At 45.7% G+C, this 13,964-nt stretch overlaps 1 protein-coding gene across 1 annotated transcript in view; it reads right to left on the minus strand.

Annotated features, from left to right (window-relative positions):
* Zbtb40 (zinc finger and BTB domain containing 40) overlaps window positions 1–13,964 on the minus strand; it is a 66,676-nt gene that overhangs the window by 26,976 nt on the left and 25,736 nt on the right. The window contains exons 2-4 of the mRNA XM_051171973.1: window positions 10,352–11,101; window positions 9,394–9,527; window positions 115–277 (exon numbers count right to left, since the gene is read on the minus strand). Coding sequence (XP_051027930.1) covers window positions 115–277; window positions 9,394–9,527; window positions 10,352–11,048 — 994 coding nt within the window. The 5' untranslated portion in view covers window positions 11,049–11,101. The remainder of the gene's footprint in view (window positions 1–114; window positions 278–9,393; window positions 9,528–10,351; window positions 11,102–13,964) is intronic.

Here is a 13,964-nt window from a genome sequence, read left to right on the forward strand (position 1 = left end):
AACATGCAGCTTCTGGGATGGCATGAGAACCTGTGTGAAAGCCACCAGTGTCACGCATTATTGGCTAGAACTCGAAAGGCTGGGTCACCCAGGTGGCCAGAACAGCCTCCTTACCTTGTGGCTGGACCTGAGACGCAGTCTCTGCAGGTGCAGACTCCTGGTATAGTCTCATCAGAGACAAGGCCGCCTGCACATCCAGGCTCCCACTGTGCACTTTGTCCAGAATTCTCTGGAATGCTGAGCCTCCTCCTTCACCCTTGAGACAATCCATTATGGTCTGTGAACCAAGTACACAGAGAGAAAGAGAGACTAGTTGCCTATAAGAATTACACTTGTGGCATGATGGCCCTGACATCTTGACCCTCTCCCCTCTCCCTCAGCCCTTCACCCACTGCACCAGCGGGCAGGTACAGCAATTCAACCACCAGGGACCCACTCCCACCATCTAGCCTCCACCTCCTCTCTGGCAGTCCTCCTCTGTCCTGGACGCACATGCTGTAACTGGTTCATTACTGTTTTCTATTCTGATACTTTTGGAAGGCAGCAATCATGCTTCCAAGCCTCTACAGCCTCAACCTGGCACATAGTAGGTGTACAGTATATTTTTAACAAATGCAATGCACTTCTTGCCTAATTATACCTTTCTGAATCTTATGACACTGGGTATTTCTCAGGCAAGGATATCTGAATTTCAAATTGAATGAACTGTCATTTTACTATTTGAGAATGCAATTAAAATCTTGCGAGTTAGGAAAAAAGAACACTTTAAGTCATTTACATTCTGAATGATAGACTATTTAGAAAGACACGGGCCTTATTACATTTAGATCTATTCTGTAATAAGGCTAACAATGTGTTGGCTTATAGGTGCCAGCTGTCAGAGAACATGATTCACATATTAATTACCCCACGGTAATGGCTGCTTCTACTCTAGAAAGGAAAGTGTCAAAGTTTCTTCTGGTACCAACACTCACACACAACCTGCCTTGCCTCTCAGCTTGCACCTCTTGGCCTTCCAATAATATCTGGTGTCACTCTGCCTTGTTATAGTTGCCTGGCACCAGTGACACTGAAGCACTGTGGTTAAAAACCTGTCTTTGTGGCCAGCCACTTTCAGCTTCCTCCCAAATCCATAGCCACAGCAGTATCTAAGACTGGCCTAAAACATTATTTTGAGCAGACAGGGAACTGTTTCACAGCCTGGGTGGCCTCAGCGTCTTGTTAACTCTTATTTCTTTCCCCAGACAATCCTGAAAGAGGCTCCAGGCTCCAGTCCTCTCTTCTGAGCTAGAGCCACACAGCTCTGTGAGATATGCCTTAGACTCCAGGTTTCAGGGCCACAGAGCAAACCTTAAATATTTCAGATCACAGTAAAATATCAGCAACATCAGTGGCAAAATAAACAAAATTAACATGGCTATCTTTGGTCTGACAGAACATCTCTTATGTAAATGAGAAGACCAATGAAAAGGTAGAGTTAATAAATTGAAATTTTATTCTCAAAGCCATGCGGTGAGCAAAACATAATTCCATGCATACAGTTAGATGTATACTTCTTATATTGATCTTTGAAAAGGGGGTTATTATGGTTTTTGTTCATCTCCAAATGTAAGTTTGGACAAAACTTAGTTTAACAATCTACTTCCATGGCTAGCAGCACTTGCTGCTCTTGCAGAGGACCAGAGTTCAGTCTCCAGCACCCATTTCGGGAAGATCACAGCTACCTGTAACTCTAGTTCTAGGAGAGCCAATGCCCTCTTCTGGCTTCTGCAAGCATCTGAAGACACATGGCACATGTGCAGGTGCACATAAATTTTTAAAAACCTACGCAATGATCTTACTATAGTAAATAATTTCCATTACCCTGAGGTATAAATAACGATGTTAGGCGAATGCTTCAACTCCCTCTAGCCAAATTAATTCAACTTCTTGTGTTTTTTGTTAGCTGGTCTGCCATCTCTTTAGAACACCCTTCACTGATAGCAGTAGGGACCCCGGGATCAACAGCATGAAAAACAGCTCCAGGACTTCTGCCACCAGCTAGCCACACCCTTCTCATGACTTATTTCTGAAGAAGAGACTACTGCACAAGCATAAGATAAGCCTTTGGGAAGCTTCTGCTACTATGCTTGTCTGTCTGGCCCATAGCACAAATGTGCATATCAGTGACAGTGTACGTGTAAGCATCAACTTGCTCTGTGAACCTGCTGCCTCTCTCTGCCTTGCCCTGGGAGATGCAAGCCACTAGATTTGAACTGCTCTAGGAAGAGGTCACTGGGAAGAAGGGACAAGTCCAATTGCAGCAGAGTGTAGTATGAAAGCACACCTTCTGGAAATTGCTATGGTCCTGGGGAGAAAAGATGCTCTCCCACTGAGCCTGGAGACAGCAGTAGCTGGCTGACATTGCAGCTGCAGCCTTGTGAGACTCAAGTCAGGGACCAGCTAAGTTCCACCTGGACTCCTGACCTGCAGAATCTTTGGGAATAAGCGCTTGCTATTTCCAGGCTGCTTAATATAACAGTGATGTCTCACACTAGAAGAGGTAGCTCACAGTCACACTTCACTTCTAACACCCCCGGTAAACACAGGGCTTCCTCTGTTTCCCTTTCCTCCCGTCCTCCCTTTCTTACTGATATCACACAGTCACCTTATTCCATGTCAGGCCAGGCTGTTTCCTTTGTTTGCCTATGGCCCTCTAAATAGTCCAAACTCTCTCGCTGTGTCTGGCACTATCACCTGAGCTGAGGGGAATGAAGCTTCCACCATCGCAGGCTTCTGAAGTGCTGCTTCTCATTATCCTCTCTGCTGTCTCTCCCTTTGCAGAACTACTCAGCAGTGAAATTAAAACATTTGTTAACTTCACTGCTCAGCAGTGGTGCTGGGTGACCACCTGGGAGGAGAAGCAGGCGTGGGCTGATGAAAGGGCAGGAGGGAGCCGTCAGCTGCCTGGACAGCCCTGCTCTTCACTCCAGCACTGACTGGGCATCCACATCAGAGCTGGCACTCCAGGCTTGCAGACATTCTGCAGTGCAGCCGGCCCCTTCTGCAACAGCAGTTCTGCCCAGATGGGAGCGCCAAGAGAGTGCTGTATATTGCACAGAGCTCCAAGGTCCCAATTAAATACAGCCTGGCCTCAAGGCCAAGTTCTTTAAGCAAACAGCACAACTCCTTTGACTCTTAAGGGGTTAAAGGTGATCCAGGAAATCCATGTCAATACATGTTCACACAGGTAGTCAAAGTTACCAAGTGAAAAATAGATGCATTTAAAGGTGAGGTAGTGAGTTTTCCCTTTACAGCACAGGAAAACCATCTCATCTGTCCTTTCACTCAAGTCTTTTTGCTAGATTCATGTGATTATCTCAACCTTTCTGCCAGGACTTTACATTTGTTTGGGTGACAATCTTGCGCACTCAGGCCCTCCCTTCATGCTGAGCGCCAGGGAATAACACTAATGATAAAGATGGGGCTGGAGTGTAGCCCTGGAGTGCATGCCTGCTTAGCATGCTTAATCACTAGCACACAAAAAATAAAATAAAAATAAACCACAATACAGACCATAATAGGTCCACAACATCCTGGACTAAGTGTAGACTTGCTGTCTACTTTATTCCTCACACTATGCTAGGATGCATTCCTACCGCTCTAAGGTGAAGGAGCCTGCGTAAGGCCACAGGGTAGCACACAGAGTAGTCTGAATGAAACACTGGATGCATTAAATGCATCTGCACCAGATGCTACTGTACCTACCAAAAGCAGCCACTGAACGCTGAGTGGGACACAGGCAATACACACGCCATCCCCCTTAGTCTATGTAATTACTACGGAGACCAGTACTGAAGTGTAACTGAACCTTTCCCTATGCCTCCAAGCCTTTTTGTAGCTCTAGCTGTGTGGCCCAGACTTGATGAACAGTGGAGAACTGGAAAAACACCAACTGACTTTCACCTCTCATAGCCCTGTGAAGTGATTGCTAGTCACTTACTCTGAGAGAGTTACCCCAGCCAGTGAGCACTGTCCTTACACCAACGGAAAGCTGTACCATGCCACAAGGCAAAGCAGTGCCACCGCTGAGCACATCGGATTCACAGAGGAGCAAACTAGCTTGTCTTTGAAATGTAGCTGAAGGAGAACAAATACTACCAGGTCTTCAGTTCTGGGAGTCTTTCTAGGACATAAACTGAAAGTGAATCAGACAGCCCAGAAATCAATAGTGGAAAAGTTAGCTCCTTATTCTTAACAAAGATCGCTTTGATACACACACAATTAATTAAAAGCAGGGACATGGCTGGAATCAAGGAGGAAGACAATTAAAAGCTGTAGCACAAACTTAACAAAGTATGGGCTAGCTTGAAGCTGGCTTTCCTCGGTCAGGAATAAAGCTTTCTCTTCTGGCAGTGGCTGTTAGACTGGCATGCTCTGGCAGGAGATGCTCCACACCCCAGCCCCAGAGACCCGTCAAGGTCAGTAGCTTTGGAGATAAACCTATCAAGACACAGGACCCCAAGTTCTTCCTGAACTCAGGCCAGGTCAACTGTGGACTTTGCATTTGTGTGTCTCAACCAAAACCCAGTGCCACTCACCAGTGGCAGCAGGCTTCAAATGTCAACTTTTTAATGGTGTCAAGTTACATCATGACAATTAGCCAATAACAAAACCCACAAAACACCCAAAACTCCTTGGGAGCTAAAGATGTAGGAACAGGAAAAATAGCAACAAGAAAAGCCAAACTCGACAGTTGTACTAGAACAAAAAATATGCTGCTCTAGCGACCGGCTCTCGAATAGTCTCATGACAGAAGCCTTACAGCAGGACTCCACCCAGGACCTGGCTACATTCGTGGAAGGATGTCTTCACCATGAAGTAATCTGTAGGGAGGGATCAGAGCTGTCTGGGTCAAGCCAGTTGCTCAGGGAACACTTGCTGAACCAAAAGCAAGCAGAGTGACACATGGAAAAAATGGATAGTCTATGGCCTCTCTGGACACAGGGATCATGTCCTCTGCCCTCAATGTAGGAGTCTGGAGATCAGTAACTTTAGCAGTGCTAAATGTGGTCCATGGGCACAGACACCAAATGGCAGCCCACTGGGGAACTTGTTAAAGGCAGATTCCTAAGCTCTACTACAACCGAAGAACCAGATTCTCGGAGGGACACATCTTAACAAACATTCCAGACCATACAGAACACAGCCCTGTTCTGGAGAGACTGAGGACTTTGTCTGAGACCCCAGCCGGCAATTCAGGAAGCTATTTCCACTCAGGAGTTGGTACCTCTCTGAACAATTAACCTCTCTGATAAATTAAGCCTAAGGCCACTACGGTCAGCCCACATGTTGGTGTAAAGCACAGAGCCCTAGGACAGCACAGGGCACTCAGAGGCATAGAGGCTGTTTAGGCCAGTGAGCACTGAGGTAATTACAAGGCAACGCAGCAGTGCTACCTACTAAGCTCCTGCTGAGCGCCTGGCCTTTTACGGAGAACACCATATACATAATCCTAACTACGTCAAGATGAGCCTAGATGATACCTGGTGACATACCCACTTTATAAACTGAGAAACCAAGCCTTATAAAGACTAGGTTGCTCAAGGTCACAAAGAGGTAGTCAGGCCAAGCAAGTAAACTGTTAGCCTTGCAAGGGAGTATCACCTTGCAACAAGGAAAGAACATACAACGGCATGGATGGATCTCAACCAAGTATGTTTAAGGAAACAGGCCCCATCCCTAGACTCCATTTATGTAATAATTCTAGAAAACACAAACTAATCTAAATTGACAGAAAGCTAACCAATGGTTACCTGGATTCTGGCCCAACAGGGGGCTAGATAATTGTGTGTGTGTGTGTGTGTGTGTGTGTGTGTGTTGGGGGATGGTTACAAGAGATTTGGCAACAGAATGTTTCTGAACATGCAACAGCAAGAAAATCAAAGCTTAAACCAAATGTGCAATGGCTCTGCAGTACTTCCAGCAGTTCTGAAGGTACAGCGTGAACAGTTTGTTCTGCCCACACGTGGCATGCCAGGCAGTGCCACAAACGCTGCCTCAGTCACCTCAGCTCTGAGTCAAGATTAACTGCTTCTAGAAACTACAAGGATTCACTGCTCTCACCAAGTTCTCTGCTTACAGAGACATATGGTCTATGGAGAACAAAGACCTTTCCTAGTTTTCTACCACAGGTCCGCAGCATGAGTGTTAAAGTAGTGCATTTTGGGTTGTATTGCACTAGAATGCTTAATTTTCAAATTGCTGTTTAAATTGCTGACTTGTATTTTATTAAAAAGAAAAAAAAATTTAAATGAACTTTGGCCTGGGATTAGGGCAGAATTTCACGTCATTTCTGAATTGTGCCATTTTGCCCGAAGCAGTGCTCTCTTGCATTCGCGACTGTGAGGCCCAACTCTGACAAAGCCAACAATGATCTCTGCATCTTGTAGTATCAAATATTCAGCCAAGATTTAACTCTTTACATAAAAATAGACATGTCTCTCATTAGTACGCAAATCTGTTTTTATCTGTAATACATGATGAAAGTATATGTACACCAAAGAATTATTTTAAAATAAGTTTCTTGATGATTTATTGTCAGTAAATGTTGGATTTGCATATCTGATTTATATGCCTGTATACCCGGGTCACACAAAATTTCTCAAGAAAAAAGGGGTTTAAGAAAAGGTTGAAGCAGCTTGACTTAGGGGATAAGTGGGGTGCTGCATGTCCACCTTGACTGTGATAATGGCTTCTGGACATATATTAAAACTGTACCAAATTGTGCGCTTTAAGTGTGGTGTGCAGTGTACGGCAGCCAGGCAGGCCTCTAGAGCTGGCTGGGAGGAAGGTGAGCAGGAGAACCTGCTACAAGACAGCTCCCCAACCCTAGCCAACTCAGCAATTCACTCCTGCAGTGTTGGGGATCAAATGCAGGGCCCCGTGCTTACCAGGCAAGGCCTCTACTGCGAGCTACAGCCTCTGCCCTTATATTTAATTTAATCTTATGTTCTTAAAGGCTGTTTCCTTTTCTTTCTGAAGTCTAAAGCTGTATTATGGGCCATAGCAGTTTTAAATGCAGCCACCAAGTGATTTTTAAAGCTGGTACTCTGACCGCTAAACTAAGGAAGAAATAACATAAGCCTGTAATGATCGCAGCAGGACTCGGGGTTCTTCTAAACACTGCTAAAGTTACTGCCACCAGACGATTAGAACTAGAACTAGAAAGCAAAGAAAGAAAAAGGAAGTGTTGAACAGACCCACATAAAAGATGTATTTTTTATAATTTATTTTACTTTTATTTGTTGAGTGTTCTGCCTGTACGCATGTATACATAGCGAGCGTATTTGTGCATGAGGTGCCCACAGAAGCCAGAGTTACGGAGGGTTGTGAGCCTCCAAGTGGGTGATGAAACTCAACACAGGTCCTCTGCAATGATCTTAACAACTGGACCCATTTTTCTGGCTCCTGCAATGGACACTTTTAGGCACAGTGTCATCCAAAAAGGGCAAAGACACAATTCTTAATGCAATCATTGCTGATCTAAGGAACGCTGTTCCAAGGGAAGCGGAGAGCAGCCTGAAGAGGCCCGTCTAGAAGTTACCAAGGTAACAAAGCAATGACAAAAATGATGGCGTAAGCTGTGAAGAGAACATGCAAGTGTAAAAAGTATAAAAGCAATGTCCTTCAGAGCAATCACACAAACAGTGGCCAGGATTTACAACTTTAAACCACCCAGCCCCTCAGAGAGACATCAGGGGTCACCCAGCCTTGTAAAAAGCATTGCTCTCAAGGCAGCAATTTATGACAATGGCCAATTATTTAGTAATATGGTTAAAATCAATTCTAAATCTTGATTTGTCTTCTACAAAGCAACCTACAATGAGCCAGGAAAACAATGAAGTGCTGGCAGACATTTACTGACAGAATTAGCAGTTAACAGGCCTACAGCAGCAGAGGGCCCCCATCAGCTGCACCCACCTGCTGGAGCCCCCCTGCCGAGCTCTCAGCAGGGGCAGCAGGGCTGACAGAGGAAGCAGGTGGGTTCTGAGTGCCTGTGCAGCGAACCCTGCAGGGTCAGGTGTGCAGATCACAGGTGGGGATGGGTCTCGGTTGCCTTACTGAAAACAGAAAAGGGCAGCTAAAAAACAGCATGACAACCATCTGGCAGTTTCCTGTCAGGCGATTCCTAACGTAAACACACATGTATGGGTCGCTTCTGCCCTGCTGGAATCAGGACAACTCAGTGTGCAGCTCTCTAAAGTCAGAATCCAGGCTGAGGGCATACTTAGTGACAGAGTACCTACTGTACCTACTGTACCTACTGACAAGGAAGGTCCTGGGCTCTATCCTCAGCACTACACATGAAAGTCAGAATCCTTGGGTTTGAGTTCTGGCTCTGAGTCTTTTTTTTAAATTTATTTATTATGTATACATTGTTCTGCTTGCGTGTACAACTGCATGACTGAAGAGGCCATTAGATCACATTATAGATGGTTGAGAGCCACCACGTGGTTGATGGGAATTGAACACATGACCTTTTGGAAAGAGCACTCAGTGCTCTTAACCTCTGAGACATCTCTCCAGCCTTGGCTGAGTCTTATGTGCTCTGTGGCTTTACCAAGCTATATCACCTCTTTGTATTCTCAGCCACAAAAGAGAACAAAAAAACAGACCTTAATTTCTGTGAAGACTAAATGAGATAAATTATGTATCAAGCTTAGCACAGCATTACTAAACAGTTTATCATTGAGTTTTTAATGTCTGGAACGGCCACTGTATTCCTCTGAGATATCATTTGCTGTGTGCTTCTGGTAAACACTCTTTGTATGTGTTCTGAGCATCAGTGTCTACCTGTCTGATTTAGGGTTATCTGAGACTACCTTCTGCTTCATTTTATCCTTAATGGTGTGATCAGTGAAGACTTATGGACCAAACCGGTGATAATGTCTGGCAGGGTGGTGCCCACCTTGAGAGGCAGAACAGGTGGATCTCTCTGAGTTGGAGGCTAGCCTGGTCTATATCCAAGCTCCAGACCAACCATGGCTTCATAGTGAGACTCTGTCTCAAGGCAAAAACGGAAACAAAACTGGTGACAATCCAGGCATCATGGTGCACACCTGAAATTCCAGCACTTGAGAAGCTGAAGCAGAATATTCGAGGCCAGTCTGGGTTATAGAACAAAGCCTTGTTTCAAAACAAAACAAAAAATGGACTCTCACACGATCAAGACACAACTTCCTCTTGAAGTACACTGCCTCACAGTCTTTCATTCCTGTTCTTTCAAGAAGGGAGGCAGGTCATATAATTTGGGAAAGTGAGACCCCGGGTGCCCTGCATTTTCCTATTTCTGGCCTGTGAGGGACACTGACATGGATTCCTGAGAGGCAAATGATGCTTAGAGGCACCTACCTCCTTCTGAGGGCCTTTAATCTCTGAGCATTCTTCCAGTCTTTTCAACATGTCCTGGGTGAACAGGATTGCATTTGAGAAGACACTTTCATGTTCTAGCAGGAAATGCAGTTGGTCCTGCTTCCTCTCACACTCTAAAGAAGAGAATTAAACAAAACAGGGCTTTATTACTTGAAATGATGAAAAAGCAGTTCCAGCTGAGGAGAACCTTCAGGCTGAGATTGCCCATCTAGCACGTGAGGGGTGAGCAGGACGCCAGCATCTTGAGGCCTTCTCCTTTACACATCATCTGGACATGCTGATGGTCCTGGGTGGCTCTGGGAAGCAGGGCATTGCTGTCCTTCTTGTTTGCTTGTTTGTTTGTCTATTTGTTTGTTTTATAAGACAGGGTTTCTCTTGTAGCCTTGGCTGTCCTGGACTCCCCTTGTAGACCAGGCTGGCCTCGAACTCACAGAGATCCGCCTGCCTCTGCCTCCCCAAGTGCTGGGATTACAGATGTGTACCACCATGCTCAATTCAGACACTGCTGTCTTAGTATTGCCTCTGTGCTCTGTAGCTAGCTTCAACTTTCAATTCCAAAAAACCGAGACATTTTAAAAGATTCCAGTGAGGGGCTGCAATAAATTGTGATGTCCTATCTAATGGTGACCTCCAGCAAATTATCAGTGAAACAAACCATTTGTGGGGCATGGTGATGCATATCTGTGATCCCAGCACTTGGGAGACAGAGGCAGAAGGATTGCCATGAGTTAGAGGTCAACCTGGTGAGCTCTACATGGTGCGTTCTGAGCCAGCTAGGGCTATACAGAGGGACTCAGTCTCAAAATAACAAATGACCACAAAACAAAGAATTTCAAAAACTAGAAACAACCAAATACTGAAATTGGCAATAAAAAATATATATTCTGATTAAATATAAATTTAAGTGACACAAAACACAAAATCAAATGGTTGTTACCTGCTTTTGTGCTGCCCTCCTTGGCCTCACTTGGGATCTGTCCAGCAGGGGAAGGGGAGCAAACTTGAGCAGTGTGGGGAGTCACCCCTGTGACCTCTGTAGCCACCGGAACCTCCTGGGCAGCGGGAGGATCTGCACTTCTCTCTCCAGTAGCCACATGGATTACTTCCTGGGTCTTGGCTTTCTCATGGTCTGCTGGCACGGCAGAAACTGCCAAGGAAGAAGAGGGCTCCCCAGTGCCTTCAGGGGAAAGGACTTCAACTTGAGGCTTCTCTGATCCCTTGCCACCTGCCTCTGAGGGCAGCACTGAAATGTCCCTCAGCACTTGGCCCTGGACAGAGCAGTTTACGAGGTTGGTCAGAAGGTTCTTACAGCTAACAGCCACGTCAAACATCTGCAGGCTATCTGCTAACGAGATGATCTTGGAGAAGTTGTGCTTGCCCACAGGTAGCTTGCCAGTGTATGTCATTTCTAGCAAGAGGGCAAACTCCTCAGGGCTCACCACTGATGCATCGATGGAGATGGCGTCCGTGCTATCCAGCAGAGTTTTGAACAAGAGGCTGGCCGCTGCCAGGACTGGCTTATGGGCCCTGAAGTAGATGTTGCCGATGGAAATGGTACAATCACAGAAGCGCTGCTCCTTGCACAGGGTGTAGAGCTGCAGAAGCAGCTGCTGGCTGTAGCTGGGGAGTTCCATTGCGTGGCTCGACCTTCAACTCCTTCCCCTCTCCCTCCAGACTCCACCTAGCCCTAGAGAGACGCAGGAAGGACTACGTTAAACAAACAGGCATTCAGGAAAGGCCCAGTGAGAGGTATACAACAAGACAAAAGCAATCCACTCATTCATTCAGCAACGCTGCCGCTCAACAGGGAGGGGCAGGGCAGCAGTGCTCCTGAGTTAGCACCAATGATAATAATAGTTATGTGATTAGTTAGAGGCAGGAACCACACTTAGTGCCCTGCATGCATGTTCTCACTTGGTTCTCACGGTGACTCTAGGAGTCGTCTTTCCTTCTCCATTCCACAGAGGAGCTGAGGGGAAACCCAGCTAAAGAAAGGCTGGTCATCACTAGTGGGTCATCTTGGAGCTGTAACTGGCCTACTGTTAGCCACGTCTGCCCCCAGGAGTGCTGGCCAGCAGGAGAGACAGACACAAAGACACGGACTCCAAATGCAATGTCCCAGGGCTCAAGCTGTCACAGCACAGGTTGTACTCATGTCATCCGGCTCGTGCCTCCACTGAGTCACTGCCAGGCCTCCCTGTTCCCTTTGCTGGGCATTCTTCATCACATCTCCAGCTCAAGCCCTCTCCTCTCTTGGTATATAAACTTCCTGGGTTCCCTCTCAATACTTCCAACTGGAACCTAGAAAGCTTCTGAAACTTTATGACTCTACATCTCCCTGCCATCTTCCCCACCTGTCTTAACTGTTCACACCAAAACCCTGTAGTGGGGGCTGGAGAGATGCCTCAGCAGTTAAGAGTACTGGCTGCTCTTCTGGAAGACCCAAGTTTGATTCCCAGCACCTATGTGGCAGCTCACAACTGTCTGTAGTTCCAGTTCCAGGGGATCTGGAACCTTTTTTTGACCTTCAAGGCTACAAAGTAGCATTGACTACACAGGCATACATACAGGCCAAACACATACACATACCATAAAATGAAAATAGAAATAAAAAGCAATAGTAACCTCTGATGCCTATGTTTCCTCATATACTAGATCCAATCCTTCAAAGCCCACTGGCTCTATCTGCAATATGTACAAATCCTAGCACCAAAAAATAAATAAAAACAACAAAAAAACAAAACAAAGACCCCACAAATCCTAGCACCTCTCATTACTGTATGGCCAGTCTAAGCACCAACCCCATTTATTGAGATGTCTGCAATAATCTCAGAGCTGATCTCCAGGCCTCTGCCCACCCTTCCTTCTATTCAATAGCCAGAGCGATCTACTTAGCACACAGCTAGAGCCTGGCATTTCTTTGCACAACTGCCTTAGATGGCTTCAGAGTCAGATCAAAGTCAAGGTTCTTATAATGAACTGCACCGGCCGTTCATGATCCAGCGGCCACTGGTGGCCTAACCTCCTCTACATCCTGCTCTCAGCGCACGGCCCTCCTTGCTGACCTAGGAGCACACAAGCACACACCATCCATGGGTGCCAAGCTGCCTCTCTCACCTCCACCGGCCAACTGCTCAAGCACTACACAGAAGGAACACGAGTCATCTGAAATGCTTCAGAATCAGAAACCATTTCATCCTTTCTCTTTTGTTTTATAAGACAGTGTCTTTCTTTATGTAGTCCAAGCTGGTGTTCCTGCCTCTGCTTCCCAAACTGAGATTATAGGAATATTGGTTTATAGGTGTGTCCTCCCATTCCTGGCTGCAAATCAGAAATGGCACCAACATGCTATCACAGATGACAGGTTCAACAGTCAACACTCAAGTGTACTAACAATACGATCTGTGTGTAATGACCTTCAGGCCAGTGTGCAAGAAACAAGAATGAATACTATGTTTATATTTAGGGCCTATCCTCAAGTCTCCATAGGCAGATATTTAAAAATCCAATATATTCAGAATATTTTGTGTCTAGAACAATTCCAGGTATGAACTCTTGGCCAGTATCTCTGCCCTCACCTCATTCCGCCCAGCTTTCACCTATCACACGCATCACCCACGGGTGAGTGGTGCTGTGGCTGTGCCTCACCTGTCTCCTAGGTAACGCCTAAGCGTTACCACCCTCTCTCAGTGGTTAAAATGCTACCTAGCACACATGCTACCGATGACTTGCAGAATAAAACACCAATCAGAGGCAAATATAATGATAAGGACTTACAATATGCACGTAACAACAGAGTTTTGTTTTGAACAGAGGAATCCAACAATTGGAGTAAAACTTGGAGGAAGACAATTGACCTATGTGTGTGTGTACGTGATGGCTGTATATTCATATCTGTGAATGCAGACACCAGCCTAATTGGCTCAGGAGTGTCCAGATACAAACAAGGTGCACAGACATGCAGGCAAAACACTCACACACAGAGTAAACCTTAAAAGGTCATTTCCAAGAGACTGCAGAATTATTTTCCACTTCTAGCCTTTCCATGCCTTTCCCATACCATGGCAGCTGACATTTGTTGATTCGTATAATCTTTCAGTGTCCTCAAAGATGGTTGTTGGGAGCATTTGGCCCTACCATTTGAGTACAGGCTATTTTAACATCTTTGTTATTAAAAGGTTCACAGAGCTCTGTAGTGATACATGCCCGCAACTCCAGCAGCAAGGAGGCAGAGGATCACCCCAAGTCTACATATCAGTTGCCAGATGAAGCAGGGCTGCACAAACGCCACAGAGGAGAAAAGCCCTGTGTGTTTCTAAATGCATGAACAGAGGGCTGAGTGTCTCCAAGTGACAGCAGCAGCAGCATGAATAGATAGCATGGGAATTTGTATCCATCTCATGAGACTTAGAGCAAGAGAAAAAGTTTAAGAATTTAAGCATTGCCCATGGGATCTTGTGGTCAAACTATTTAATATTCTTATTAACAAGCACAAAGAAAAAATAATACTGTAAGTAGTTAGGGAGAGAAAAAAGAAATCAAATTATAGG

Source organism: Acomys russatus, chromosome 29 (genome assembly GCF_903995435.1).
Source record: "Acomys russatus chromosome 29, mAcoRus1.1, whole genome shotgun sequence".
Taxonomy (NCBI): Eukaryota; Metazoa; Chordata; class Mammalia; order Rodentia; family Muridae; genus Acomys; species Acomys russatus.